This window comes from Oncorhynchus clarkii, chromosome 20, assembly GCF_045791955.1.
Source record: "Oncorhynchus clarkii lewisi isolate Uvic-CL-2024 chromosome 20, UVic_Ocla_1.0, whole genome shotgun sequence".
NCBI classification, from domain to species: domain Eukaryota; kingdom Metazoa; phylum Chordata; class Actinopteri; order Salmoniformes; family Salmonidae; genus Oncorhynchus; species Oncorhynchus clarkii.
The window spans coordinates 80153878-80181711 of NC_092166.1; the positions used below are offsets into that span (position 1 = coordinate 80153878).

General features: G+C 43.3%; 1 protein-coding gene across 2 annotated transcripts in view; it reads left to right on the forward strand.

Moving 5' to 3' along the window:
* Positions 1–27569, forward strand: part of LOC139375717 (BAR/IMD domain-containing adapter protein 2-like) — a 112619-nt gene extending 85050 nt beyond the window's left edge. For both annotated transcript variants that reach the window (XM_071117527.1, XM_071117528.1), the window contains 8 exons: positions 5610–5762; positions 12076–12312; positions 15746–16073; positions 17003–17207; positions 17717–17788; positions 18276–18462; positions 24592–24629; positions 25664–27569. In XM_071117527.1, the coding sequence (XP_070973628.1) occupies positions 5610–5762; positions 12076–12312; positions 15746–16073; positions 17003–17207; positions 17717–17788; positions 18276–18462; positions 24592–24629; positions 25664–25706 (1263 nt within the window). In that variant the 3' untranslated portion in view covers positions 25707–27569. The remainder of the gene's footprint in view (positions 1–5609; positions 5763–12075; positions 12313–15745; positions 16074–17002; positions 17208–17716; positions 17789–18275; positions 18463–24591; positions 24630–25663) is intronic.
* The last annotated feature ends 265 nt before the right edge of the window (positions 27570–27834 follow it).

Here is a 27834-nt window from a genome sequence, read left to right on the forward strand (position 1 = left end):
CTAGGCTACGGCGTCTAGGCTACGGCGTCTAGGCTACGGCGTCTAGGCTACGGCGTCTAGGCTACGGCGTCTAGGCTATGGCCTGTACCGTTTGACGTGTCTCTTTCATCAACAGTGTGTTCACAGCAGGAATAGTTTACCTGGTGACAATATGAGATGAAAATGCTGTCAGAGAAGCAACATGTAATGTCTGTATGTTAGATGTTGTCAAGTAGTAATATAGTATTCTATGATTGTGTTTTGTATGTCTTATTTTCATGTCGTGTTGACGTGTATGTTTTTGTAAATGGCAGAGCTCATCTGCAAAAGTGAATACTGTATCGCATGAATACAGTACTAAATATGTATTGCCACATATCAGGCTGCCATTGGCTTTCAAGCGTGTGTGAATGTGACTGAATGAGACAGACGCAAGAGTGGTATACTACGAAGCACGCTAGATCTACTCCGGCTTCTCTAAAGCTAGCCAGCTTCAGTTGCTTCACCTTCCAGCTCAAGCTTCATCCGCACTACGACGGTGGATATTGCTCGTCCGCCTGCCTCTAACTCTAGCAGGCTTGTAACTGCGCTTGCATGTCACACGTGGCTAGTTGAACTGACATCCTATGGATTATATGTCTGTGGTTGGTTGCCACTGTCAGTTTGCCTTTTTGCACATTTCTAAATACATTCGTGTGGAGAAACTTCGTTTGGAAAGCAAATGCTGTCGTTACTAAATGTGTAATGTGATTGACATTAGTTTTTTTACACCCCCCCCCCAAAAAAAACATTTGATTTAATAAAACATTTTAATCAGTCTTCTTCAAATGAAGGGGATGATGACACAATCTTTGTGAGAAGGAATTTGATTTCATTGGTCCTCAACTTGTGCCTCAGACACTTCATTCAGGATAAATGGAGTTAGTCTGCTTTGGAGCAGGTTAGTTCTGAAGGATTCGTTGCCATAGGAACCTACCTGGCTAAAAGGTGAGCCACGTTCGTGGTGCTGGTTATCCCGAGTTTAACTCAAGAGTTGACCTCAGTTACCTCGCAAACTCCTCAAACCTGATTCCAAGTATAGGGCTCTGGGCTCTAGAGGCAAGCAGACTGGTTTGGCAGCTCTATACTGATTTCCATACTACTGCTTTCTAGTTATTCTGTATCTGGCTGACTGACAGGCTGGCTGGCTGGTTGACTCACCTACTGATGGACTGACTGACTGGCTGACTCACCTACTGTCAGGCTGGCTGGCCTTTTGTTTACATGTTGTCCAAGTTCAAGATAAGGGTGTTTCTGGGAAGATCTAGAATTACCAGGAATAATGACCCTTGTTTGGTCCCGCCCGTAAACGCACACCTTGGTGCATGACAAGTAAACAAAACATGGCACTACTACTACTACTACTACTACTACTACTACTACTACTACTACACTAATACTACACTACTACTACTACACTACTACTACTACACTAATACTACACTAATACTACTACACTAATACTACTACACTAATACTACTACTACTACTACTACTACTACTGCTACACTACTACTACTACTACTACTACTACTACTACTACTACTACACTAATACTACACTACTACTACTACTACTACTACACTACTACTACCACTACCACTACTACTACCACTACTACTACTACCACTACGACTACTACACTAATACTACGACTACTACACTAATACTACGACTACTACACTAATACTATGACTACACTACTACTACTACACTACTACTACTACTACTGCTGCTGCTACTACTACTATACTACTACTACTACTACTACACTAATACTACGACTACTACTACTACTACTACTACACTAATACTACGACTACTACACTAATACTACTACACTAAAACTACTACACTAATACTACTACTAATGTCACTAATACTACTACACTAATACTACTGCACTAATACTACTAATATTACTACACTAATACTACTACACTAATACTACTACACTAATACTCCTACACTAATACTACTGCTACTACTACTACTACACTCCTACTACTACACTAATACTACTACACTAATACTACTACTACAGAATATATATATATTTTTGTTGTATATTTATTTCTATACTGAACAAAAAGGCAACATGTAAAATGTTGGTCCCATGTTTCATGAGCTGAAATAAAAGATCCCACACATTTTTCATAGACCACGTGTATGGCGTCGTGTGGGTGAGCGGTTTGCTGACGTCAGCGTTGTGAACAGAGTGCCCCATGATGGCAGTGGGGTTGGGCTGGAATAAGATAAGGACAATGAACATAATTGCATTTTATCGATGGCAATTTGAATGCACAGAGATGCCATGACGAGATCCTGAGGCCCATTGTCATGCCCTTCCTCCTCCGCCATCACCTCATGTTTCAGCATGATAATGCATCGCCCCATGTCGCAAGGATCTGTATACAATTTCTGTAAGCTGAAAATGTCCCAGGTCTTCCATGGCCTGCATACTCACCAGACCTATCATCCACTGAACAGGCTTGGGATGCTCTGGATCGACTTGTACAACAGCGTGTTCCAGTTCCTGCCAATATCCAGCAACTTTGCACAGTCATTGAAGAGGAGTGGGACAACATTCCACAGGCCACAATCCACAGTCTGATCAACTCAATGCGAAGGAGGTGTCTCGCTGCATGAGGCAAATGGTGGTCACACCAGATACTGACTAGTTTTCTGATCCACGTCCCTCATTTTATTTATCTGTGACCAACAGATGCATATCTGTATTCCCAGTCATGTGAAATCCATAGATTAGAGCCTCATTAACTTGTTTCAAGTGACTGATTTCCTTATGAACTGTAACTCTGTAAAATATTTTAATTGTTGATTGGCTGAAAGCTGTGGTGTATCAGATACCCTGGGTATGACCAAAACATTTATTTTGACTGCTCTAATTACTTTGGGTAACCAGTTTTTATAATAGCAATAAGGCACCTCAGGGGTTTGTGGTATACCACGGCTAAGGGCTGCTGTTTTTACACTACACTACTGCTACTCGCTGTTTATCATCTATGCATAGTCAGTTTACCCCCCCTACTTACATGTACAAATGACCTCGACTAACCTGTACCCGCGCACATTGACTCGGTACCGGTAACAACTGTATATCAAATGTATTTATATAGCCCTTCTTACATCAGCTGATATATCACAGTGCTGTACAGAAACCCAGCCTAAACCCAGCCTCAGTCAATGTGTTGTAGCTGAGAGTAGGCTGTAATCACAGGCTTTTACTTTGAAAACAACACTAGTCATTTGAATCCTCCTTGAAGTTCCATCATTGATAACTAATAAAGCTCCTCAAGTGTTTGTTTCATCTTCTTCCTGTTCCTTTCTGTAATCAGTCTACACACAGAGGAAAGAGAACAGATCAATGGGATCTGTCCTCTTCATCATGGTGGTGGTGGTGGTGGTGGTGGGGGGTGGGGTTGTGTAACAATCTCAGAGAAGAAACAGTTTGTTAGGTTTTTAATTCTGAGTAAAATACTCCACAGACACTATGGAAGCTTAACCAAGTGTAATTCTGAGTAAAATACTCCAGACACTATGGAAGCTTAACCCAGTTTAATTCTGAGTAAAATACTCCACAGACACTATGGAAGCTTAACCAAGTGTAATTCTGAGTAAAATACTCCACAGACACTATGGAAGCTTAACCAAGTTTAATTCTGAGTAAAATAAGTATATACACAAGTATGTGTGTATATACAGTGGGGCAAAAAAGTATTTAGTCAGACACCAATTGTGCAAGTTCTCCCACTTAAAAATATGAGAGAGGCCTGTAATTTTCATCATAGGTAAACTTCAACTATGACAGACAAAATGAGGGGGAAAAAAATCCAGAAAATCACATTGTAGGATTTTTAATGAATTTATTTGCAAATGATGGTGGAAAATACAACCCGTAAATATGTTATGGTTGGACAGGAAGAGGAAATGATAAATCAGTATATTTCATATACTGTCATTTCAATCTCAGAACCCAACAGCATCTCTGACTGTCCTTTATCATTCTGAGGCAGGGAAAGAGGGAAATGAAAGCTCCAGGGTAGCAGTGTGTGGAGTGGTAAATGAGAAGCCGAGTATTTGCAGTAAACATCTGTTTGCATTGCTTTAATGGGTTCTGTAATGGGGCTGACATTTCCGTGTTTGTGTGTCTCCCAGATGTGAGCTTAGAGGGTCAAGCCTCACACGTCTGTTTTTTTGTGGGATATTGATGGAAAGTATTCAGTAAGGATTTGTGTGCATGCCTTTGTCTAGATGTTGACGACTGTTGTGTGGATGACAGTTTTCATGACTCGTCTGGTTGTATCTCTATGGTAACAAAGGATGAACTCAATTGTTCTCGTCTTAGGCTGATCTCTGTATGTGTCATCGACATCATAAGCGACTAATCCTACTTTAACTCTGCTTATATCGGCCATTTTGTTTTATAAGGCAGGGAATTAGTGCTCCGTTGTTTACTACTCAATGTATGCTGTGAGTCAGAATGTAGAGAGTGTTTATATGTTATTCAATGTACAGATTTTCTACACTGATTTAGCTGCCGTCACCTTATTCTAGTGGTACTCAAGATGACACACAGTACATTTAGGACCCCCGCAGCACTCCCACAGCACTTCCACAGCACTTCCACAGCACCCCTGCAGCTAAATGCAAATGTTCAGGTTGCTGTCGGCTTTACTTCATGCACCTAACTACAATACTGACCTTAACCATTGGCTCTCTCTCTCTCCGTTTCCAGCTACAATAATCATTTACAACATTAACAATGTCTACACTGTATTTCTGATCAATTTGATGTTGTTTTTATGGCCATAAATGTGCTTTTCTTTAAAGAAACAAGGCCATTTCTAGTGAACCCAAACCTTTGAATGGTAGTGTATATACTTATCTAACTGCTTAGATTTGTTTCTAGTGTCTAGGGGACAAATACATCCTACTGTACCTTATGTCTTATGTCCTCGCCCCGTCCCCCTCCTCCCTCTCCTCGCCCTGTCCCCCTCCACCCTCTCCTCGCCCCGCCCCCCGCCCCCCTCTCCTCGCCCCGCCCCCCTCTCCTCGCCCCGTCTCCCTCCTCCCTCTCCTCGCCCTGTCTCCCTCCTCCCTATCCTCGCCCTGTCTCCCTCCTCCCTCTCCTCGCCCTGTCTCCCTCCTCCCTCTCCTCGCCCTGTCTCCCTCCTCCCTCTCCTCGCCCCGTCTCCCTCCTCCCTCTCCTCGCCCCGTCTCCCTCCTCCCTCTCCCCGTCCGCCTGCGCCTCGCTCGTCTACTCGCCCCCCCCTCGTCTCCTCGCCTCTCCTCCCTCTCCTCGCCCCGTCCCCCTCCTCCCTCTCCTCGCCCCGTCCCTCTCCTTGCCCCGTCTCCCTCCTCCCTCTCCTCGCCCTGTCCCCCTGCGCCTCCCTCTCCTCGCCCCGTCCCTCTGCGCCTCTCTCGTCTCCTCGCCTCCCTCTCCTCGCCCCGTCTTCCTCCTCGACCCGTCCCCCTCTCCTCGACCCGTCCCCCTCATCCTTCCTCTCCTCGACCCGTCCCCCTCATCCTCCCTCTCCTCGACCCGTCCCCCTCATCCTCCCTCTCCTCAGTATGTTGAGACCATTGGCAGCAAGCAGAGTGACCTGGACCAGTACACAGCAGAGGGCTACAAGAGTGCGCTGTCAGAGGAGAGGAGGAGGTACTGTTTCCTGGTGGACAGACAGTGTGCCGTGGCCAAGAACAGCAGTTCCTTCCATAGCAAGGTGAGATGTCGGACTCACATTTTCATCTACAGGTTTCTGTTACATTTTTGTTCTCTCTTTGCAGTTCACCCACTGCTTTAGCTATTGAGGGTTAAAACCAACTAGCTCTCACAGTCTGACATCAAAATTAGACGTTCATCCTTGTTTCTCAAACGTTACATTTCGAAGTTGTTCCAAACATTACATCAATTCCAATCTAACTTTATTGGTCACATACACGTGTTTAGCAGAAGTTAATGCAGGTGTAGCGAAATGCTTGTTGTTTCTAGCTCCAACAGTGCAGTAGTATCTAACAATTTCACAACAATCCACACAAATCCAAAGTAAAGGAATGGAATTAAGAATATATAAATATTTGGGTGAAAAATGTCAGAGTGGTATAGACTAAGATACAGTTGAATAGGATAGAGTAAAGTATATACATACACTTAGGTTGGAGTCATTAACTCGTTTTTCAACCACTCCACAAATTTCTTGTTCACAAACAATAGGTTTGGCAAGTCGGTTAGAACATCTACTTTGTGCATGGCACAAGTAATTTTTCCAACAATTGTTTACAACAATTGTTTAGAGACTCAGTGTCTCTTTGCTCAACATCCTGGGAAAATCAAAAGATATCAGCCAAGAACTTAGAAAAAAAACTGTAGACCTCCACAAGTCTGATTCATCCTTGGGAGCAATTTCCAAACGCCTGAAGGTACCACGTTCATCTGTACAAACAATAGTACTACGCAAGTATAAACACCATGGAACCATGCAGCCGTCACTCAGGAAGGAGACGCGGTCTGTCTCCTAGAGATGAACGTACTTTGGTATGAAAAGTGCAAATCAATCCCAGAACAACAGCAAAGGACCTTGTGAAGATGCTGGAGGAAACAGGAGCAAAGTATTTATATCCACAGTAATAAAGAGTCCTATATCGACATAACCTGAAAGGCCTCTCAGAAAGGAAGAAGCCACTGCTCCAAAACCGCCATCAAAAAGCCAGACTACGGTTTGCAACTGCACATGGGGACAAAGATCGTACTTTTTGGAGAAATGTATTCTGGTCTGATGAAACAAAAATAGAACTCTTTGGCCCTAATGACCATCGTTATTTTTGGATGAAAAAGGGGGAGCTTACTACCCGAAGAACACCATCCCAGCCGTGAAGCACGGGGGTGGCAGCGTCATGTTGTGGGGGTGCTTTGCTGCAGGAGGGAGTGGTGCGCTTCACAAAATAGATGGCTTCATGAGGCAGGAAAATGATGTGAATATATTGAAGCAACATCTCAAGACATCAGCCAGGAAGTTAGGTATTGGAGTGGTATTGGAGTGGCCATCACAAAGCACTGACTTCAATCCAATCGAAAATGTGTGGACAGATGTGAAAAAGCATGTGTGAGCAAGGAGGCCTACAAACTTGACTCAGTTACACCAGCTATTTCAGGAGGAATGGACCAAATTCACCCAACTTATTGTGGGAAGCTTATGGAAGGCTACCCAAAACATTTGTCCCAAGTTAAACAATTTAAAGGCAATGCTAGCAAATACTAATTGAGTGTATGTAAACTTCTGACCCACTGGGAATGTGATGAAAGAAATTAAAGCTGAAATAAATAATTCTCTCTACTATTATTCTGACATTTCACATTCTTAAAACAAAGTGGTGATCCTAACTGACCTAAGATGGAATTTTTACTAGGAATAAATGTCAGTAATTGTGAAAAACTGAGTTTAAATGTATTTGGCTAAGGTGTATGTGAACTTACGACTTCAACTGGATCAGGTGAGTAATGCAAACATATAAAAATTGTTACTGGCTAGTGTTCCCTTATTGAAGTGGCTAGTGTTCCCTTATTGAAGTGGCTAGTGTTCCCTTATTGAAGTGGCTAGTGTTCCCTTATTGAAGTGGCTAGTTTTTGAAAAAAAAAAAAAAAAAATTGTCCATCTTAAAATAACATCAAATTGATCAGAAATAAAGTGTAGATATTGTTAATGTTGTAAATTACAATTGTAGCTGTAAGATTGTTTTTATATGGAATATCTACATAGGTGTACAGAGGCTCGTTATCAGCAACCATCACTCCTGTGTTCCAATGGCACGTTGTGTTTAGCTACAGCTTTGATACACCTGTAATGACTTTACCTTCTGGATGATAGCGGGGTGAACAGGCCATGTCTGGTTGTTGAGGTCTTTTTGTCCTTCCTGTGACATCGGGTGCTGTAGGTGTCCTGGAGGGCAGGTACTTTTCCCCTGGTGACGCGTTGGGCGGACCGCAACACCCTCTGGGAAGCCCTGCAGTTGCCGTACCAGGCGGTGATACAGCCCGACAGGATGCTTTCAATTGTGCATCTGTAAAAGGTTTCAGGTGCCAAGACAAATTCCTTCAGCCTCCTGAGGTTGAAGAGGCGTTGTTGCGCCTTCTTCACCACACTGTCTGTGTGGGTGGACCATTTCAGTTTGTCAGTGATGTTTAAGCCGAGGAACTTAATGTCCACCTTCTCCACTGCTGTACCTTCAATGTGGATAGTGGGGTGCTCCCCCTGCTGTTTCCTGAAGTCCACGATCAGCTCCTTTTCGTTTGTTGACGTTGGATGAAAAGGTTATTTTCCTGGCACCACACTCCCAGGGCCCTCACCTCCCCCTGTAGGCTGTCTCGTCATTGTTGTTAATCAGGCCTACTACTGTTGTGTCGTCTGCAAACTTGATGATTGAGTTGGAGGCGTGAGTGGCCACGCAGTCATGGGTGAACAGGGAGTACAGGAGAGGGCTGAGCACACACCCTTGTGGGGCCTCAGTGTTGAGGATCAACAAAGTGGAGGTGATGTTTCCTACCTTCACCACCTGGGGGGGGGGGGCGGCCCGTCAAAATCTGCAAACTTTCCGAAGTGCTCGACGCACGGCAGCCCTATCCGTCGGGGCCATTTTTCAAAGTGTTTAAGGTTAGGTTTAGGCATTAATTAATCTTGGAACTCCCTCTCCCGGATCTGGGAGAATTGTCATGAAGGAAAATAGTGCCCCCTAGTTTCAAGAGGTTAACTCCAAAATCTTAAGGTTATGCATTAATATTCACTGCTTTATCTTTTGATGGTTAAAACAGCAAGGTAATACAGGCACTTCCACTCACACCAACAGGTCCAGGGTTGCAATATTCTGGTCACTTCTGGAAAATTCCAAATTAAGAATTCTAGGTTGGGAGGTTTCCCTCACAGCTTATTTCCTTTTAATTGCAGGAATCATCCCAACTGGGATTTCTGGGGTGAAATTGGGAACGTTCTAGAATTTTACTGTTACCACAAACTGTTTACTTCTCCTTTCGGGACGGTTCATATAGTTGTTTAGTTTGGCTTTAGCCATTGTGTCCAGTGGCTTTGCTTCAAGACTGCCGATCATGCCACGGTTGCTCTCACAAATCAATGCAGCCACCTAGTGTCTTTATTCAGGAGCTTCCAAGTCCTGGTTAAGTGGGCGTTCACTTTCTGCTCTTTCTGCTTTGTTTAACTCAGGCCTTGGAGCTGAGAGACTGTGCAGTGGGAGGAAAGGAGGTGGAGAGGACAAAGGGATAGGAAGGGAAGAGGGTGAACAGTGTCCCACTTCCACAAGTTAGTGGATGTAAATCCCAGAGGGAGAATGTGTGGGCTGACTGTCTATAGACAATACTGATGTGCTGACACAGAGAGAAGGAGAGAAAGGAGGGGGAGAGTTTGTGTTTTGAAGTCATTTTGAAAGAAGCAGTGAATATTCTGTGTGAGGGGAAAATATGGAGGCCAAGAGATTGTAGGGGGACAGAAAGAATGAGTGAGTGCATATTGTGTGAGTCATGTAGGAAGAGATGGGCAAGAGAGGCCCCACTCTTCAGGTTCTTACCCCAGTGCTTGCTCACACACACACACACACACACACACACACACAGAGAGAGAGAATAGTGGTACCCTCCATGTATGTGACATACATACTTAAGGTAGCAGCAACTGTCCTGTGGTGATGGAGTAGAGGAATAAAGTGAAATGAAGAAGCAGGCCGTTGGTGTTGATCATCTCTCTGGCATGGAGCTTTAGAAACCACACTACCACCCACACTACATTACCTAGCAGATATCACCACCTGGGAGCTGAGTCACCTACTGGCACCGCTACCCAGCGCACCAATGGCGAGAGACCAGGGAGGAACACTCTGACTGGTACACAGAAAGCAGTAAGGTAGAAAACATGGAGAGAAACAGAGACCGATTTAAAGTAGGCTATGTACAGAGACCAAGAGTAACATACCGTAGATAGAGGGATTTGTCACACTCAAGGTGCTATCTAAAACCTAACATTTTTGAAGATCCTTTTTTCAGGTAGAATCATTTTAGTTCAAAGTAGAACCCTTTTGAGTTCCATGTAGAACCCTTTCCACAGTTTATGAACCCTTTTGGAACCCTTTTGAGTTCCATGTAGAACCCTTTTGAGTTCCATGTAGAACCCTTTTGAGTTCCATGTAGAACCCTTTCCACAGAGTTGATGAACCCTTTTGAGTTCCATGTAGAACCCTTTTGAGTTCCATGTAGAACCCTTTTGAGTTCCATGTAGAACCCTTTTGAGTTCCATGTAGAACCCTTTCCACAGAGTTGATGAACCCTTTTGAGTTCCATGTAGAACCCTTTTGAGTTCCATGTAGAACCCTTTTGAGTTCCACGTAGAACCCTTTCCACAGAGTTGATGAACCCTTTTGAGTTCCATGTAGAACCCTTTTGAGTTCCATGTAGAACCCTTTTGAGTTCCATGTAGAACCCTTTTGAGTTCCATGTAGAACCCTTTTGAGTTCCATGTAGAACCCTTTTGAGTTCCATGTAGAACCCTTTTGAGTTCCATGTAGAATCCTTTCCACAGAGTTGATGAACCCTTTTGGAACCCCTTTTTTTTGTAAGTGTTTTGTTTCTAAGGGAGTACAGTTTATGAAGAACCCTGGCAACCCTGCTGAATATTACTTCCTGTCTTACACCCAGACTGCTTTAATGGGTGGAGGTGGGGGTAAAACTGATCAGAGGTAAGCTAGAGCAGGAAACCCATAGCTGGGGAGAGAGCTGGTGGAGAGGCCTGGAGGCTACAGATGGTGTCGCGGGCCTTGAGTACAATAATCCTAGGAGGGAGGCTGCTGATGTATAGCTTTGAGATGAAACGGCCTGCTAGACGGCCTGCAAGGTACAAACAAATATGTCGTTCTGCCCCTGAACAGGCAGTTCCTAGGCCGTCATTGAAAATAAGAATTTGTTCTTAACTGACTTGCCTGGTTAAATAAAGGTAAAATAAAAAATAAATAAAAAGATGAAACGGCTGCTAGACTGGTAATGAGGCTGCTTCAGCTCCCCAGGCCAACACAGAGAAGAGCTGTCAGAGCTGAGAGAGAAGGATGTCTTAGTTTGATGCTATTGCAGAGGGGAATAGGTGAAGCTCTCGCTTTCAATTCAATAGGCTTTTTTTGGCTTGGGAAACATATGTTTACATTGCCAGAGCAAGTGAAATAGATAATGAACAATATAAAATGAACCGTAAACATGACATTCACAAATGTTCTATAGGAATAGAGACATTTTAGATGTCAAATTATGTTTATATACAGCATTGTAACAATGTGCAAATAAAGTATAAATGGAAAAATAAATATGGGTTGTATTTACAATGGTGTTTGTTTTTCACTGGTTGCCCTTTTCTTGTGGCAACAGGTCACAAATCTTGCTGTTGTGATGGCACACTGTGGTATTTCACCCAATAGATATGGGAGTTTATCAAGGTTGGATTTGTTTTGGAATTCTTTGTGGATCTGCGTAATCTGAGGGAAATATGTGTCTCTAATATGGCCATACATTTGGCAGGAGGTTAGGAAGTGCAGCTCAGTTTCCACCTCATTTTGTGGGTAGTGTGCACATAGTCTGTGTTCTCTTGAGAGCCAGGTCTGCCTACGGTGACCTCTCTCAATAGCAAGGCTATGCTCACGGAGTCTGTACATAGTCACAGCTTTCCTTAATTTTGGGTCAGTCACAGAGGTCAGCTATTCTCGCTCTCGCTCTCTCTCTGATTTGATACTTGAGCTGGAGATCCCACACACTGACACTTGCTTTCCAGGAGCCCACGCTCTCCCACCTAGGCTGACTCAACTACCTCAGCTAATGTAGTTATTTTCTCAAGCAGTGAACCTTTTCACAGTATAAAGATTTGTTCAACAGTTTTTCCTGAACGTTATAACCTTATACTCTGCTAGAATATCTCCTTATATATAAATACTCTTAACGTTTGACCAGGTTCAAAGGAACACCTTCTCCCTTTGTGTTTATTTACCTGTCTTCTCCAGGGTAAGGACCTGCTAGCCCAGAAGATCCCAGCATGGCAGCAGGCGTGTGCTGACCCTACCAAGCTGCCTGACCGTGCCATGCTCCTGGCTCAGCAGATGACCTCTACAGGGGGTTCCCTGGGATCTGTCTCCCACACCCACCATGGTTCAAAGGGCAACCTGCTCATCTCTGACCCCATTCCCGGGGCCAAACCCCTGCCTGTACCCCCCGAGCTGGCTGCCCTCATGGGCCAACAGGTGGGTTACCGGTACTGGTGGTATTACTATAATATTGCTGTGTTAGCGCTGTGTTAGCGCTGTGTTAGCTCTGTGTTAGCGCTATGTTAGCTCTGTGTTAGCTCTGTGTTAGCGCTGTGTTAGCTCTGTGTTAGCTCTGTGTTAGCTCTGTGTTAGCGCTGTGTTAGCGCTGTGCTAGCGCTGTGTTAGCGCTGTGTTAGCGCCGGTGGTGGAACAAGTACTCAAATGACTCAAGTAAAAGAGAAAGTCACCCAGTATAATGCTGCCAGAGTAAAATATACTTATGTATCAAAATAAATGGAATTGCTCAAATAAAAGTATAAATCATTTAAAATTCCATATATTAAGGAAACCAGATGGCACAATTTTAATTAAAATGTTATTTTATTTACAGGTAGCCAGGGCTTCAACAGTCCACCAGATCAGAGACAGTAGTGTGACATAAATGCTTGAATTGGAGCATTGTCCTGTCAAAATGTAATGAGGACTTTTGAGTGCCAGGAAAAATGTATGGAGTAAATGTACATGATTTTGTTTTGGAATGTAGTGAAGTTAAAGTTGTCAAAAAATATAAATAGTAAAGTACAAAGTATTTTACACCACTGGTTAGCACTGTGTTAGCACTATGATAGTACACATATATTACTACAATATGACCCAATAGTTAGCTATAGAGCTGCTATGGTTTGTCAGCCCTAATGGAGAAACATTCAGTTAATTGTGTGCTGCAGGCATCAATCGTTGTTGATCATCACTAATTGTGTTTTTGATTATGGAGCTTTGAAGCGCTGTGTGTGAGTGCCAGCGTTTCTCAGTATGAGCCTCTGTATCGGTGTGTTGCCTCGGTGTTTGAGGGAGTGCTGTTGAGTGTTGAGGCCCGCAGCAGGTTTGTGGGCTGCTGCTCTAACAACGTTCCTTAATTAACACCACCAGCTAGTCTGTTGCCTAGCAATGCCCCAGGGTTGCCTAGCGATGCCCCAGGATGTTGGGATTCCATTATGGAATCTCTTGGAGCCTCTCCTTTAGAACACAGAACCCCTCAGAACTCTCCCTGATGCCACACACACACACACACACACACACACACACACACTTGTTGATGCAAATGAAGTCATTAGTGCTGCATGCTAATTAGAAATGCCTTTAGGAAGGATCAGAAACAGATTACTTGGGTCTGTTGGGCTGTTGATTGTTTCACACCCTGCTTCCACTCTGCTGTGTTGTTGTTCATGGTGTGTGTGTGTGCCTGCGTTCGTGTGTGTGCCTGCGTTTGTGTGTGTGCCTGCGTTTGTGTGTGTGTGCCTGCGTTTGTGTGTGTGTGCCTGCGTTTGTGTGTGTGTGCCTGCGTTCGTGTGTCTGTGTGCCTGCGTTCGTGTGTCTGTGTGCCTGCGTTCGTGTGTGTGTGTGTGCCTGTGTTCGTGTGTGTGTGCCTGTGTTCGTGTGTGTGTGTGTGTACCTGCCGTTCGTGTGTGTGTGCCTGCCGTGTGTGAGTGTGTGTGTGCCTGCCGTTCGTGTGTGTGTGTGTGTGTGTGTGTGTGCCTGCGTTTGTGTGTGTGAATTGCAGTAACATCTTTGAGGAAGCCTCTAAGGCTGTGTTTACACAGGCAGACAGATTCTGATATTTTTCTTTCACTAATTGGTATTTTGACCAATATCAGATCTTTTCACATCAGATTTTTTTCAGAGCTGATCTGATTGGTCAAAAGACCAATTAGCGGGGAAAAAAGAAGGCTGCCTTAAAGGGAGGAAGGAAGAGCAGATTATTCTTATTGTGTTTCATTCTCAGAGAAGAAACACATTGAAGTGGATGGGATCTTCACACAGATCCCACAGAAACACATTGAAGTGGATGGGATCTTCACACAGATCCCACAGAAACACATTGAAGTGGATGGGATCTTCACACAGATCCCACAGAAACACATTGAAGTGGATGGGATCTTCACACAGATCCCACAGATACACATTGAAGTGGATGGGATCTTCACACAGATCCCACAGAAACACATTGAAGTGGATGGGATCTTCACAGAAACACATTGAAGTGGATGGGACCTTCACACAGATCCCACAGAAACACATTGAAGTGGATGGGACCTTCACACAGATCCCACAGAAACACATTGAAGTGGATGGGATCTTCACAGAAACACATTGAAGTGGATGGGACCTTCACACAGATCCCACAGAAACACATTGAAGTGGATGGGACCTTCACACAGATCCCACAGAAACACATTGAAGTGGATGGGATCTTCACAGAAACACATTGAAGTGGATGGGACCTTCACACAGATCCCACAGAAACACATTGAAGTGGATGGGACCTTCACACAGATCCCACAGAAACACATTGAAGTGGATGTGATTTTCACAGAAACACATTGAAATGGATGGGATCTTCACAGAAACACATTGAAGTGGATGGGCTCTTCACAGAAACACATTGAAGTGGATGGGATCTTCACAGAAACACATTGAAGTGGATGGGATCTTCACAGAAACACATTGAAGTGGATGGGATCTTCACACAGATCCCACAGAAACACATTGAAGTGGATGGGATCTTCACAGAAACACATTGAAGTGGATGGGACCTTCACACAGATCCCACAGAAACACATTGCAAGTGGATGGGGATCTTCACAGAAACACATTGAAGTGGATGGGACCTTCACACAGATCCCACAGAAACACATTGAAGTGGATGGGATCTTCACAGAAACACATTGAAGTGGATGGGGATCTTCACAGAAACACATTGAATTGGATGGGACTTTCACACAGATCCCACAGAAACACATTGAAAGAGGACAGGATCTTCACACAGATCCCACAGAAACACATTGAAGTGGATGGGATTTTCCCCACAGATCCCACAGCATCTCTGACTGTCCTTTATCATTCTGTTTTGTGATGATGTGTATTGAAAAGTGTCTTTCAACAACAAACAACTTGGGTCCATTCACATTCAAGACTGGCGGTTGGGATGTTTTGTGGCTGCGGTGCTGCTTAGTTGTTCCGTTATAGTTGATTGATCTCTTATAGGAAGCTAAATGATGTTGTCACGGGCAACACCGCAGATATTGCAAATTTTACGAGATGCACAACTTGCTCTCATACAGTCACACAGTATGTACATGGGTTCCGTACGGGACCAAAACAGCAGAGTGGTTGAGCGTCGCACTTTAATGCTCTTAGTTGTTGCAGAAATTGACCCACTTTGCTGATTTTACTTTCCACATCATATCGCCGAGTCTACCTTTAATCAACACAACCTGGCCCATTTCCAACAGCATAATCTCCCTCTCATTAGTAGTGATGAGATTCACATTATGTCATGCTTTTCTGTGATGGAAGAATGGTGCCTAATGAGTATGTTAACTAACACATCAACACATGCTTTCCTTCCATCCTTCCTTCCTTCCTACAGCGTATAATGGGACCAGGAGGAGTGGATGGAGGGATGCCCATGATGAATGGAACGACAGGGGCCCACGGAGGAGCAGGAGGGGGAGGAGGGGAGGACTACCAACACTGGATGGAAGGGAAGATGGCTCAGGCCCAGGCTCAGGCCCAGGCTCAGGCCCAAGCTCAGGCCCAAGCTCAGGCCCAAGCTCAGGCCCAAGCTCAGGCCCAGCAGGCTCAGGCCTCCTCCCAGGCCCATCACCTTTCCCAGCCCCACAGACAGGGCAGTGAAGTCTACTCCAACACCCTGCCTGTCCGTAAGAACGCCCCAGCCAAGAGCAACACCACCATGGGTAAGGAGGACCAGGATAGTGGCGGGGCATCTTGAGGCCCTCAAAAGTTGGGCAACATAATCATATGTACAGTAGCTACACTGTAACACATTGATGAACATTTACAGTACAAAAAAAATTGGCAATGGAGCACTACTGTGAAGACCAATGCATTATGGGGGCTCAATGGTATTCCGCTATATAGGCAGTCAAGTAAGAATATTACAGAATACATCACTAGTGTGCTTTATGAATGCTACCTCCGTCACAGAGACCTTGTCTCTTAGAGTGACCAGGATTGGACTTAGGAACAGTAGTTTGTGAATGGCTTGGTTGTGACCTTTTTTTTTTAAGAACGTGCCATTGACTCCGTGCTGTGAAGGAGCTGAATGCTGTGCAGTGGGTGTTGTTCTTGTTCCCTCTATCGGCTCTTTTCTTCACATCTGCTATTAAATATCTCTCTCTTCTATCACAGTGTATAACCTGGCACTTAGAGAGCTGTGGTCTCGATGAAAGCAGAGCAGAGCACGTGGGAATAAGAGGGAGGGAGAGGACAGTGATTTTAAAACGAGAAACAAAGACTCAAATTGGGTGAAGGACAGAGGCTTTAAGAATAATGGAAGCATTTAAAGTCACTTAGGAGAGTTGGATTATACTAATACATTAGATACTCAGAGCAGGTACTATATACAGTAGGCCCTGTGTGACCTGGTTTGGCTTAGTTATCTGCTTAAAGACCTAGGACTACATTGCAGAAGTTCTGTGGTCCAGCAATATTGAAGTGTAAAGGCAACCCCTAGATTTGGTCATAAGTCCATTAGATCTAGTCAAGCTCATGTCCAGTAGTAAGGTACAGTACAACTGTAGAGGAACATGTAGAAACGTCCAGCTATTAACTCCCTGTTTGTTTAAAAAAAAAAAAAAATTTAAGTAAAGTAAAATGTCCTCAGTTCCAGAGACCCGGACCCTGCCCCGGTCCAGCTCCATGGCTGTAGGGCTGGAGAAGAACGGACGCACCCGTGTCCAGGCCGTTTTCTCCCATGCAGCGGGGGACAACAGCACCTTGCTCAGCTTCTCTGAAGGAGATGTCATCACCCTGTTGGTCCCAGAGGCCCGCGACGGATGGCACTATGGAGAGAACGAAAAGAACAACATGTAAGTATCCTAACTCCATCCCCATTCCCTTTTGTCTATAGCACTATGAGTTACGCTCTGTAGCTCTGTTGGTGGAGCGTGACTCTTGAAATATACCATACGTGAAAATGTATGCATTCACGACGTTAAGTTGCTTTGGATAAAAGCGTGTGCTAAATGGTATATATTATTATAATTAGTGTGAATCTTTACATTTTAAATATGATGTCATAAGCATCCCGACTCTAGGTGCTGCTGTCAATGTTGAACCACTGTTTGCTGATTCATCTGTTGAATCACTGTTTGCTGATTCATCTGTTGAATCACTGTTTGCTGATTCATCTGTTGAATCACCGTTTGCTGATTCATCTGTTGAATCACTGTTTGCTGATTCATCTGTTGAATCACCGTTTGCTGATTCATCTGTTGAATCACCGTTTGCTGATTCATCTGTTGAACCACTGTTTGCTGATTCATCTGTTGAATCACCGTTTGCTGATTCATCTGTTGAATCACCGTTTGCTCATTAGGCGTGGCTGGTTCCCTTTCTCCTACACACGTGTCATCCCCGAGACTGACAGCAACAAACTACGAGTCAACAAGTACGTTTTACATATTTTTGTCACTATTGTGCGATGTATTTGTAAGGAAACAGGTCTTTTTATCTGTTATTCAATAGACAGAGAATTACTCCTTTCTCTCTCTGAAGCTCATTTTCAAAGTGTGAGATCAGTTATGTTCAGTTCTGGATTTGTTTAAATTTTGTTATATTTTCTTTAATGTGTGACTGGGTTGACTATGGGCTAGATCCAATCCGTATCGCGGAAGGTCCCAGTTATAGAGCATTTGAAATGCAACGATAGTTTCAGATTGAGCCGACGTTTGCAGCGTTTATCATGAATGCAGTGTGTAAATGTGGAAACATTGCCTTTTTTTTAAAATTCCAGTCGTGCTGCAGCACGGATCTTCCGCGATACCTATTGAATCTAGGCCTACGTCATGGCTCCAGTTTACACTGTCTGACTATGCAGCTAATCACAGTTTTCATTTCAGTCCCTGTGTTAACTAACTGACTGTGTCTGTCACCAGTCTCCACCATGGTAAGAGCAGCAGCACGGGGAACCTGTTGGAGAGAGAGGACATGGCAGGTGTCCCTCCCCCAGACTACGGCATGTCATCTCGCCTGCTGGCACAGAGCATGCAGAGCGCAGCCATGGCACACAGCAGCAGACGGCAACAACGGCCATATAGCGTGGCAGGGCCGGGCTTCTCACAGGTCAACAACAACAACAACTACACACACAAACAAACACACGTAGATACCAGGATTGTGCTCAACTCAGAATTGTAGAATTGACTCCCATTCAACTCATGAATTGAAATTCAAATTGAATAGGTCACATTCCACAGGATGTAGAATTTGATGTAGAGTTTGAGTGACAGGAAGTATAATCTAATTAAGTGGAATTCAAGTAAATTCCACTCAGTCATAGAACATGAGAGTTTCATTGAATCTGACAGGTCACCCTTCCAAATACCAAAGAATATATCACTTTTCTCTGGAAACATTGTTCATATAGTTACTCGCTTAACCTTAGTGCTTAGAATAGCTAATTATATTTCCACCAATCATTTAATTTCTATGGTTTCTTTTTAAAGGTCTCAGGGTCAACTTGAAGGATAAACAAATGCATTCTGGGAAATGTAGCATTTTCTCCATATCGAATAACATTTCAGATATTAAATAATAACTTAAGAATATATCCATACAGTTTTTTGTTTTCCTTGATCATTTTTGTCCTGGAAATATTGAATGTACATAACGATATATTTTATGTGGAATATGTATATTTGACTTCACCTATTATAGAATAGAACGGGCAGTAGAATTTCAATACATTTCAATTAATTAAATTCTATTTCCTTTCATTGAAATTTCGAATTGCGATTCTGTATCCTGTTTACTACTTCAATTCAAAAATTACATTTTAATTTGAGGCATTCTCAATTCACACACACACACACACACACACACACACACACACACACACACACACACGTTCACACAGGAGGTTTATATGCACAAACCATGAAACTTTGAAAGCATTTTAAAGTGTGAAGGCATTTTCTTTTCAATACTTTACTAACTGCACCTAAAAGGATCACATCCACACTGTATGTACACCAGTCGAGACCATTTAGCTATGCCCTCATATACAGTGGGGCAAAAAAGTATTTAGTCAGCAATCAATTGTGCAAGTTCTCCCACTTAAAAAGATGAGGCCTGTAATTTTCATCATTGGTACACTTCAACTATGACAGACAAAATGAGAAAAAAAATCCAGAAAATCACATTGTACAATTTTTAATTAATTAATTTGCAAATTATTGTGGAAAATAAGTATTTGGTCAATAACAAAAGTTTATCTCAATACTTTGTTATATACCCTTTGTTGGCAATGACAGAGGTCAAACGTTTTCTCTAAGTCTTCACAAGGTTTTCACACACTGTTGCTGGTATTTTGGCCCATTCCTCCATGCACATCTCCTCTAGAGCAGTGATGTTTTGGGCTGTTGCTGGGCAACACAGACTTTCAACTCCCTCCAAAGATGTTCTATGGGGTTGAGATCTGGAGACTGGCTAGGCCACTCCAGGACCTTGAAATGCTTCTTACGAAGCCACTCCGTCGTTGCCCGGGCGGTGTGTTTGGGATCGTTGTCATGCTGAAAGACCCAGCCACGTTTCATCTTCAATGCCCTTGCTGATGGAAGGAGGTTTTCACTCAAAATCTCACGATACATGGCCCCATTCATTCTTTCCTTCACACGGATCAGTTGTCCTGGTCCCTTTGCAGAAAAACAGCCCCAAAGCATAATGTTTCCACCCTCATGCTTCACAGTAGGTATGGTGTTCTTTGGATGCAACTCAGCATTCTTTGTCCTCCAAACATGAGGAGTTGAGTTTTTACCAAAAAAGTTCTATTTTGGTTTCATCTGACCATGTGACATTCTCCCAATCTTCTTCTGGATCATCCAAATGCTCTCTAGCAAACTTCAGACGGGCCTGGACATGTACTGGCTTAAGCAGGGGGACACGTCTGGCACTGCAGGATTTGAGTCCCTGGCGGCGTAGTGTGTTACTGATGATAGGCTTTGTTACTTTGGTCCCAGCTCTCTGCAGGTCATTCACTAGGTCCCCCCGTGTGGTTCTGGGATTTTTCCTCACCGTTCTTGTGATCATTTTGACCCCACGTGGTGAGATCTTGCGTGGAGCCCCAGATCGAGGGAGATTATCAGTGGTCTTGTATGTCTTCCATTTCCTAATAATTGCTCCCACAGTTGATTTCTTCAAACCAAGCTGCTTACCTATTGCAGATTCGGTCTTCCCAGCCTGGTGCAGGTCTACAATTTTGTTTCTGGTGTCGTTTGACAGCTCTTTGGTCTTGGCCATAGTGGAGTTTGGAGAGTGACTGTTTGAGGTTGTGGACAGGTGTCTTTTATACTGATAACAAGTTCAAACAGGTGCCATTAATACAGGTAACGAGTGGAGGACAGAGGAGCCTCTTAAAGAAGAAGTTACAGGTATGTGAGAGCCAGAAATCTTGCTTGTTTGTAGGTGACCAAATACTTATTTTCCACTATAATTTGCAAATAAATTCATAAAAAATCCTACAATGTGATTTTCTGGATTTTTTTTTCTCTCATTTTGTCTGTCATAGTTGAAGTGTACCTATGATGAAAATTACAGGCCTCTCTCATATTTTTAAGTGGGAGAACTTGCACAATTGGTGACTAAATACTTTCTTGCCCCACTGTATATAGGAGGAATCAATCAACACATGTGACTTAAGTCCCTTGTGCAGTAAACCATCAGTGTGACAGGCTGTGTGTTTAGGTACCCGTTGGCACTCAACACAGCTTTCCCACAACGTTCTGGCCCATTAACTTACATAAACAGGGGATCAGTTCCCCTCTGCCTCACACACTAAGTATGTGTGTGTTTGTCTGAGTGTGTGTGTGTGTGTGTGTGTGTGTGTGTGTGTGTGTGTGTGTAGTGTTTTTCTGAGTCTGTGTGTCTGTGTTTTGTGACGGGCCACGCAGAGACGACAGAGCCCAGATTAGAGAAGGCTGCTTGCCGCTCTGCTGCTTCTAGTACTGAGGAAAGTGATTGTGACTGGAGACTGCTGATAACAGGAGTAGCCCTGCTGATAACAGGAGTAGCCCTGCTGATAACAGGAGTAGCCCTGCTGATAACAGGAGTAGCCCTGCTGATAACAGGAGTAGCCCTGCTGATAACAGGAGTAGCCCAGCTGATAACAGGAGTAGCCCAGCTGATAACAGGAGTAGCCCAGCTGACTTGAGACTGCTGATAACGGGACTAGCCCAGCTGATAACGGGACTAGCCCAGCTGATAACGGGACTAGCCCAGCTGATAACGGGACTAGCCCAGCTGATAACGGGAGTAGCCCAGCTGATAACGGGAGTAGCCCAGCTGATAACGGGAGTAGCCCAGCTGATAACGGAGTAGCCCAGCTGATAACGGGAGTAGTCCAACTGATAACGGGAGTAGCCCAGCTGATAACGGGACTAGGCCAGCTGATAACGGGACTAGGCCAGCTGATAACGGGACTAGGCCAGCTGATAACGGGACTAGGCCAGCTGACAACGGGACTAGCCCAGCTGATAACGGGACTAGCCCAGCTGATAACGGGACTAGCCCAGCTGATAACGGGACTAGCCCAGCTGATAACGGGACTAGCCCAGCTGATAACGGGACTAGCCCAGCTGATAACGGGAGTAGCCCAGCTGATAACGGGAGTAGCCCAGCTGATAACGGGACTAGCCCAGCTGATAACGGGACTAGCCAGCTGATAACGGGACTAGCCCAGCTGACTGGAGACCTGCACACACATACATTGTCGCTGAGGCGAGAGCGGGGGCTGTGCTGCATTATGTAACACCAAAACCCTTTTAGCACAGCCCTTTGCAGGGCTTGGGAAGGAGGAGGCGGGAGGTGGAGAGGTACTGTATGTGGGCATGATAATAGTCTCTAATTACTCAGATTGTCACATAACTTCTTGGTCTTGTTTTCCCCTTCAGATTATTCCAGGGATAGAAAAAAGTAGAGTTAGAACAGACCGTTTGTGTCACTCAATGGTTGTACTGCTGTGTTCAGCTGGCGCCCTCTACTGGCTCATATTTGTTTGGCAACTGTCAACACTTCAATGACTGATCATATAATAATTATATAAGCAATTTAGCAGTGGTGTAAAGTACTTAAGTAAAAATACTTTAAAGTACTACTTAAGTGTTTTTTTGGGGGGGGGGTATCTGTACATTACTATACTATTTATATTTTTGAGAACTTGTACTTTTATTTCACTACATTCCTGCTTTTTAGTCCGTACATTTTCCCTGAAGTAGTCGTTACATTGGCTATTTTCCTGTCCTGTTAAGCATTCACAAACTCAAGCACTTATCAAGAGAACGCGTGGTCGTCCCTTCTGCGTCTGACCTGGTGGACTTCCTAAACACCCATGCATCTTTTGTAAATAATGTGTGTTGGAGTGTGACCCTGGCTATCAATACATTTCAAAACAGGAACATGTTGTCGTCTGGTTTGCTTAATATATAATATTTTAAATGATTTATACATTTACTTTTGATACTTAAGTATATTTAAAACCAAATACTTTTAGACTTTTACTCAAGTAGTATTTTACTGGGTGACTTTCACTTTTACTTCAGTAACTTTCTATTAAGGTATAAATAAAACTGCAATTTAGAAGACACTTTTATCCAAAGCTACTTATTGTCATGTGTGCATACATTTTTCTGAAGTGGCCCCAGCAGGAATCTAACCCATGACTCTTGGCATAAAACTGCTGCTCCCCCTATGGTCATTTAGTCTGACCGCTGCTCCACCTATGGTCATTTAGTCTGACTGCTGCTCCCCCTATGGTAATTTAGTCTGACTGCTGCTCCCCCTATGGTAATTTAGTCTGACCGCTGCTCCACCTATGGTCATTTAGTCTGACTGCTGCTCCCCCTATGGTCATTTAGTCTGACTGCTGCTCCCCCTATGGTCATTTAGTCTGACTGCTGCTCCCCCTATATGGTCATTTAGTCTGACTGCTGCTCCCCCTATGGTCATTTAGTCTGACTGCTGCTCCCCCTATATGGTCACTTACCCCGCCAGAACATGCCACCAGGGATCTTTTTCCAGTCCAGTATTATAGGGGCGGCAGGGTAGCCTAGTGGTTAGAGCGTTGGACTAGTAACCGGAAGGTTGCAAGTTCAAACCCCCGAGCTGACAAGGTACAAATGTGTCGTTCTGACCCTGAACAAGGCAGTTAACCCACTGTTCCTAGCCCGTCATTGTAAATAAGAATTTGTTCTTAACTGACTTGCCTAGTTAAATAAAGGTAAAATAAAAAATGGTCATTATTGTATGGAATTCCCTTCCATCTCATGTTACTCAAATGAACAGCAAACCTGGTTTCAAAAAACAGATAAAACAACGTCTCACGGTACATCGCCTCGCCTTGACCTAGATATTATGTGTGTTCTGGCGGGGTAAGTGTGTGCCATTTTTAGATTTAATGTAGTTCGGTCCCTGAGTTGTTCTTGTCTTATTAGTTCTGTATTGTTTCCTGTTTCCTGTTTCCTGTGGACCACAGAAAGAGTAGCTGCTACTTTTGCAACAGCTAATGGGGATCCTAATAAAATACCAATTACCCCTCAACCATCCCAATGGACATTTTACAGTATTTAATTGTCACTACTACAGTTATGTGTATATATAGTGCTATATATTTTTAACATTTTCCTTGTTGTTTGGAGCTCGGCGCCTAAGATTTTCACTGTACCCTGCAATCACACCTGCAACCCTGTACATGTGACTATTAAAACACTGTACCCTGCAGTCACACCTGCAACCCTGTACATGTGACTATTAAAACACTGTACCCTGCAGTCACACCTGCAACCCTGTACATGTGACTATTAAAACACTGTACCCTGCAGTCACACCTGCAACCCTGTACATGTGACTATTAAAACACTGTACCCTGCAATCACACCTGCAACCCTGTACATGTGACTATTAAAACACTGTACCCTGCAATCACACCTGCAACCCTGTACATGTGACTATTAAAACACTGTACCCTGCAATCACACCTGCAACCCTGTACATGTGACTATTAAACACTCTGAAGCTGAATCAAAAGCCAGACACGATCACAAACTACTACTGACAATATCTCCAGCAATTCAATTGATACAGTTTTGGATTACCAATCAAGCAGTACTATTTATCATGTATTCTCAACTTTCTAGTGTGACACAAAAGTGCCAATGACTTGATGACTGAAAAGTGTTTGTTTTTTCTTTGTCTCCACAGCAAGGACTTGAACAGTATGAGCAATGTTTTCCTAAGAGGTAAGGCACACTTCTTTTTTCTCTATAGATAAAAAAAATACTCAGTTGTGATACTGAATTGATAAGGTTTGGACGGGTGGCACCAGACTAGATAGATTGGATATGATTTCATGGACTAGCAAACACTACAAGTAATTAGTGTCCTTAAGTATTCCCCTGATAGGAGTTCCAACAAACTATCGAACTACAAACAAGGACATATCAGGTTTTTGTTGTGTTAATTGCCATATCATTTTAATGGTTTATTTTTCTGTGTTTCTGTTTTTTTCCCCCTGATTTTTATGTATTTATTTATTTGATGACGAGACATAGCTATGATATTATCATGATTATGTGACATGTGGGACAGAAAGGTTGGTTTGCCCAAAAACCCAATGTTGGACCAATGGGAATCACCTTATACCGTTCCTAGGTGGTCAAATAAATATCTTTCCTCAGTGTTTTATCCTATTACTTTGAAACATATTTGTTGCTTTTTGCTTTTTATTGCTACGTGTCATTTGTACATTTGATTTTGGGGAAAAGCCTCAGGCTTGAACACTCCCCTCCTAGCTACTTATTGTTACTATCCCTTCTGCGCTGCTGCCCACACCATGCTCTGTGTCCATGTATATAGGCTACAGTACACTAGACCTGGGTCCATATAGCAGGTGTTTTCTATGCTATTTGAACTCAGGTCTGCAGTAAACGTTGAATGTGAAAAGGCCGTCAGTTCATTTGTTGTAGCATATCAGAGAAATTAGATTGAAGACATGTAATTAGCATTTTACGCTCTTCTCCTTTTTTATATATCTGGGGAAAGGGTTATCTTAACTGTATGAAATACTATGATATTCAAATACTCATCATGAATGAATGAAAGGATTGTTCAGACGGAGGCAGCAACATGGGACCCTGCGCCAAAATTGGCCAAACTAAATGCCTGTTGATTGGCCGAGTGTTTTTTGGCTGTGGTTGTGTTGCGACACTGTTGTTTCTCTGAGTGCCTATATACTGTAGATACCTGGACGCTTCTCCTTCTCTTTGTTCCACAGTTCTGAAGGGGGAACAGTTACGAAATTGATTTCGACAGTGTGAGAAGGGACTGACAGACAGACAGACACAGACTCGGCTTGCTGCTGCTGCAATAAGACTTACTGACTGCCAGGCACCTCTGCAATCCCTCATCATCCGCCCTCCTCACCAGTCCCTCTAACCCTCACCCCTCCTCTCTCTAACCCACCACAACATTCCCCTCTCCTCCGGCGCTTACCAGTCTACCCCCCCCCCCCCCCCAATTCCACCAAGGGAAAGCCTTGTCTAACCCCCCCCCCCAATTCCACCAAGGAATTGTCTATCCTCTATCTTCCGTTCCTTCCTGCCTCTCTCACCTGGTACTTTCACACTACTGGGAAGTTCCCAGGCCAATTGGACCGACACCATCCTGGCACCATCCAAATCATTGGAATGATGGACTGAGGATGAAAATAAGGAAAATCTTTTGCTTGTCTTTCATGCATGTATATGTATTTTCTATTCAATGGGGATTTATTCCTCTGTAAACATATATAATAAAATAGTAAAAAATAATTGAAAATAAAAATCTTTAACATTCTACACCAGATTGAAGGTTGAAGTATTTATAATATCATTGTAAATCAAAATGGTAATCCAAAGGGGATTGTTTTAGTCATGTACAGATGATGATGAATTATCAAAACAAATGTCAAGTTAAAACTATACTGGGTCTTCTTATCCGTAAGAGAATAACGTTACTTTATAGACTGTGAGGTTCTTCTGATAACGTCTTAACGTTCCTCTTCAAATGACAGGGGTATGTATCACACGTAGTGAAATAACTTAAATAAATGTAAATGTTTTAGTTTTTTTTCTCATTATTATAACTTATTGGGGGGCTTCCGCCCAATGAATGGATGACCATGAATGTGTACTGTACATTAATGTACCACAAAGTAAAATATATGATTTAGTATATCTCTATTGATTATCAGCGGATCAAAACGCACCTTAAAGACCCAATACTCTGTATGATTTGTGACGTTCTCTGTAAACATGTTGTTGTTGTTATTATTAGCCACAGAGTCATGTTTTATGATGTCAGAGGTCACCTGACAGGCTGTGTGAAAGACTTTTACTCTGATAATCAAATGCTTGTGGATTTCTGAATATCTTTTTTTTGTTTGTTTGTCTTTTTAATATAAATATACACAAGGCTGAACGGAGAAAACAACCGTCCCTGAAAGAAAGAGTTGCGAGGCTCTGAGTAGGATTACTGTTCAGGTATTCATGCATGAAAGAAGAAACGACTGATAGCCTGTGCACCTCGGCCATCTCACAACAAAGGTGCTACATTTCATGGTGTGGAAACCATGTTGCCAAAGCAACAGCCTCTGTTCTCATCCCCTCCAATCAGTGCTGCCCGGATGCCATAATTGTGACTACACCGTGCCTCTCTTGCTGTGCATACAATAGGAAGATGAGTTGTGACTAACATTAATAACTGTTTGCTAGCTATAAACCATTCAATCTAACCGTTGCGTAATTACCATATATCACAGAAATAATTGGTCATTCTGATCTGCACACATATACTGTATACAGAAATGTTGGAGTGAACTAATGGATGCCAACAGCACAACTGCAAATTATGGCAATAATTGGATCAATAGCCATTTAGAGCGTTGTAATAAATAGCATTTTGTCACATGTACTGTAACTCTTGCTATTGTGACATATATATATTTGCAGCACATATGAAATGAACAACTGTGCGACCTCGGAAAAAAAGGACAGGAGTTGATTTGTTATTGTGACTTCATTCAGCCTTCTTGTACTTTTAGTCTTTGTATTAAAATAAAGGGAATGGGGGAAAAAGCATGATATGTGAGGCAGGATAAAACATGTCTGTTATTTCTGTGTGCTGAATAAAGAAAGATGCTAGTCTGTCTGCTTGTCTATATGTTCGTCAATAACTGGTCCTGTCTAAATCAGAAATTCCATCTTTGAATCTCCCTTTAAATCCTATTAGATTGACCCAATTATTACAACTTTCCAAAGAGAAGAATAAGTGACATTTACAGCCCAAAACTCATTCAAACAAAATGGTGTCTTCTTTGCTGTCTCTTTCCCGCACCGTCTCTCTGTTTGTGCGTGTGACCAAACTCCTCTCTTCCCCTAGCTTTGCCGACCCCCTTCTCTGTCTGTG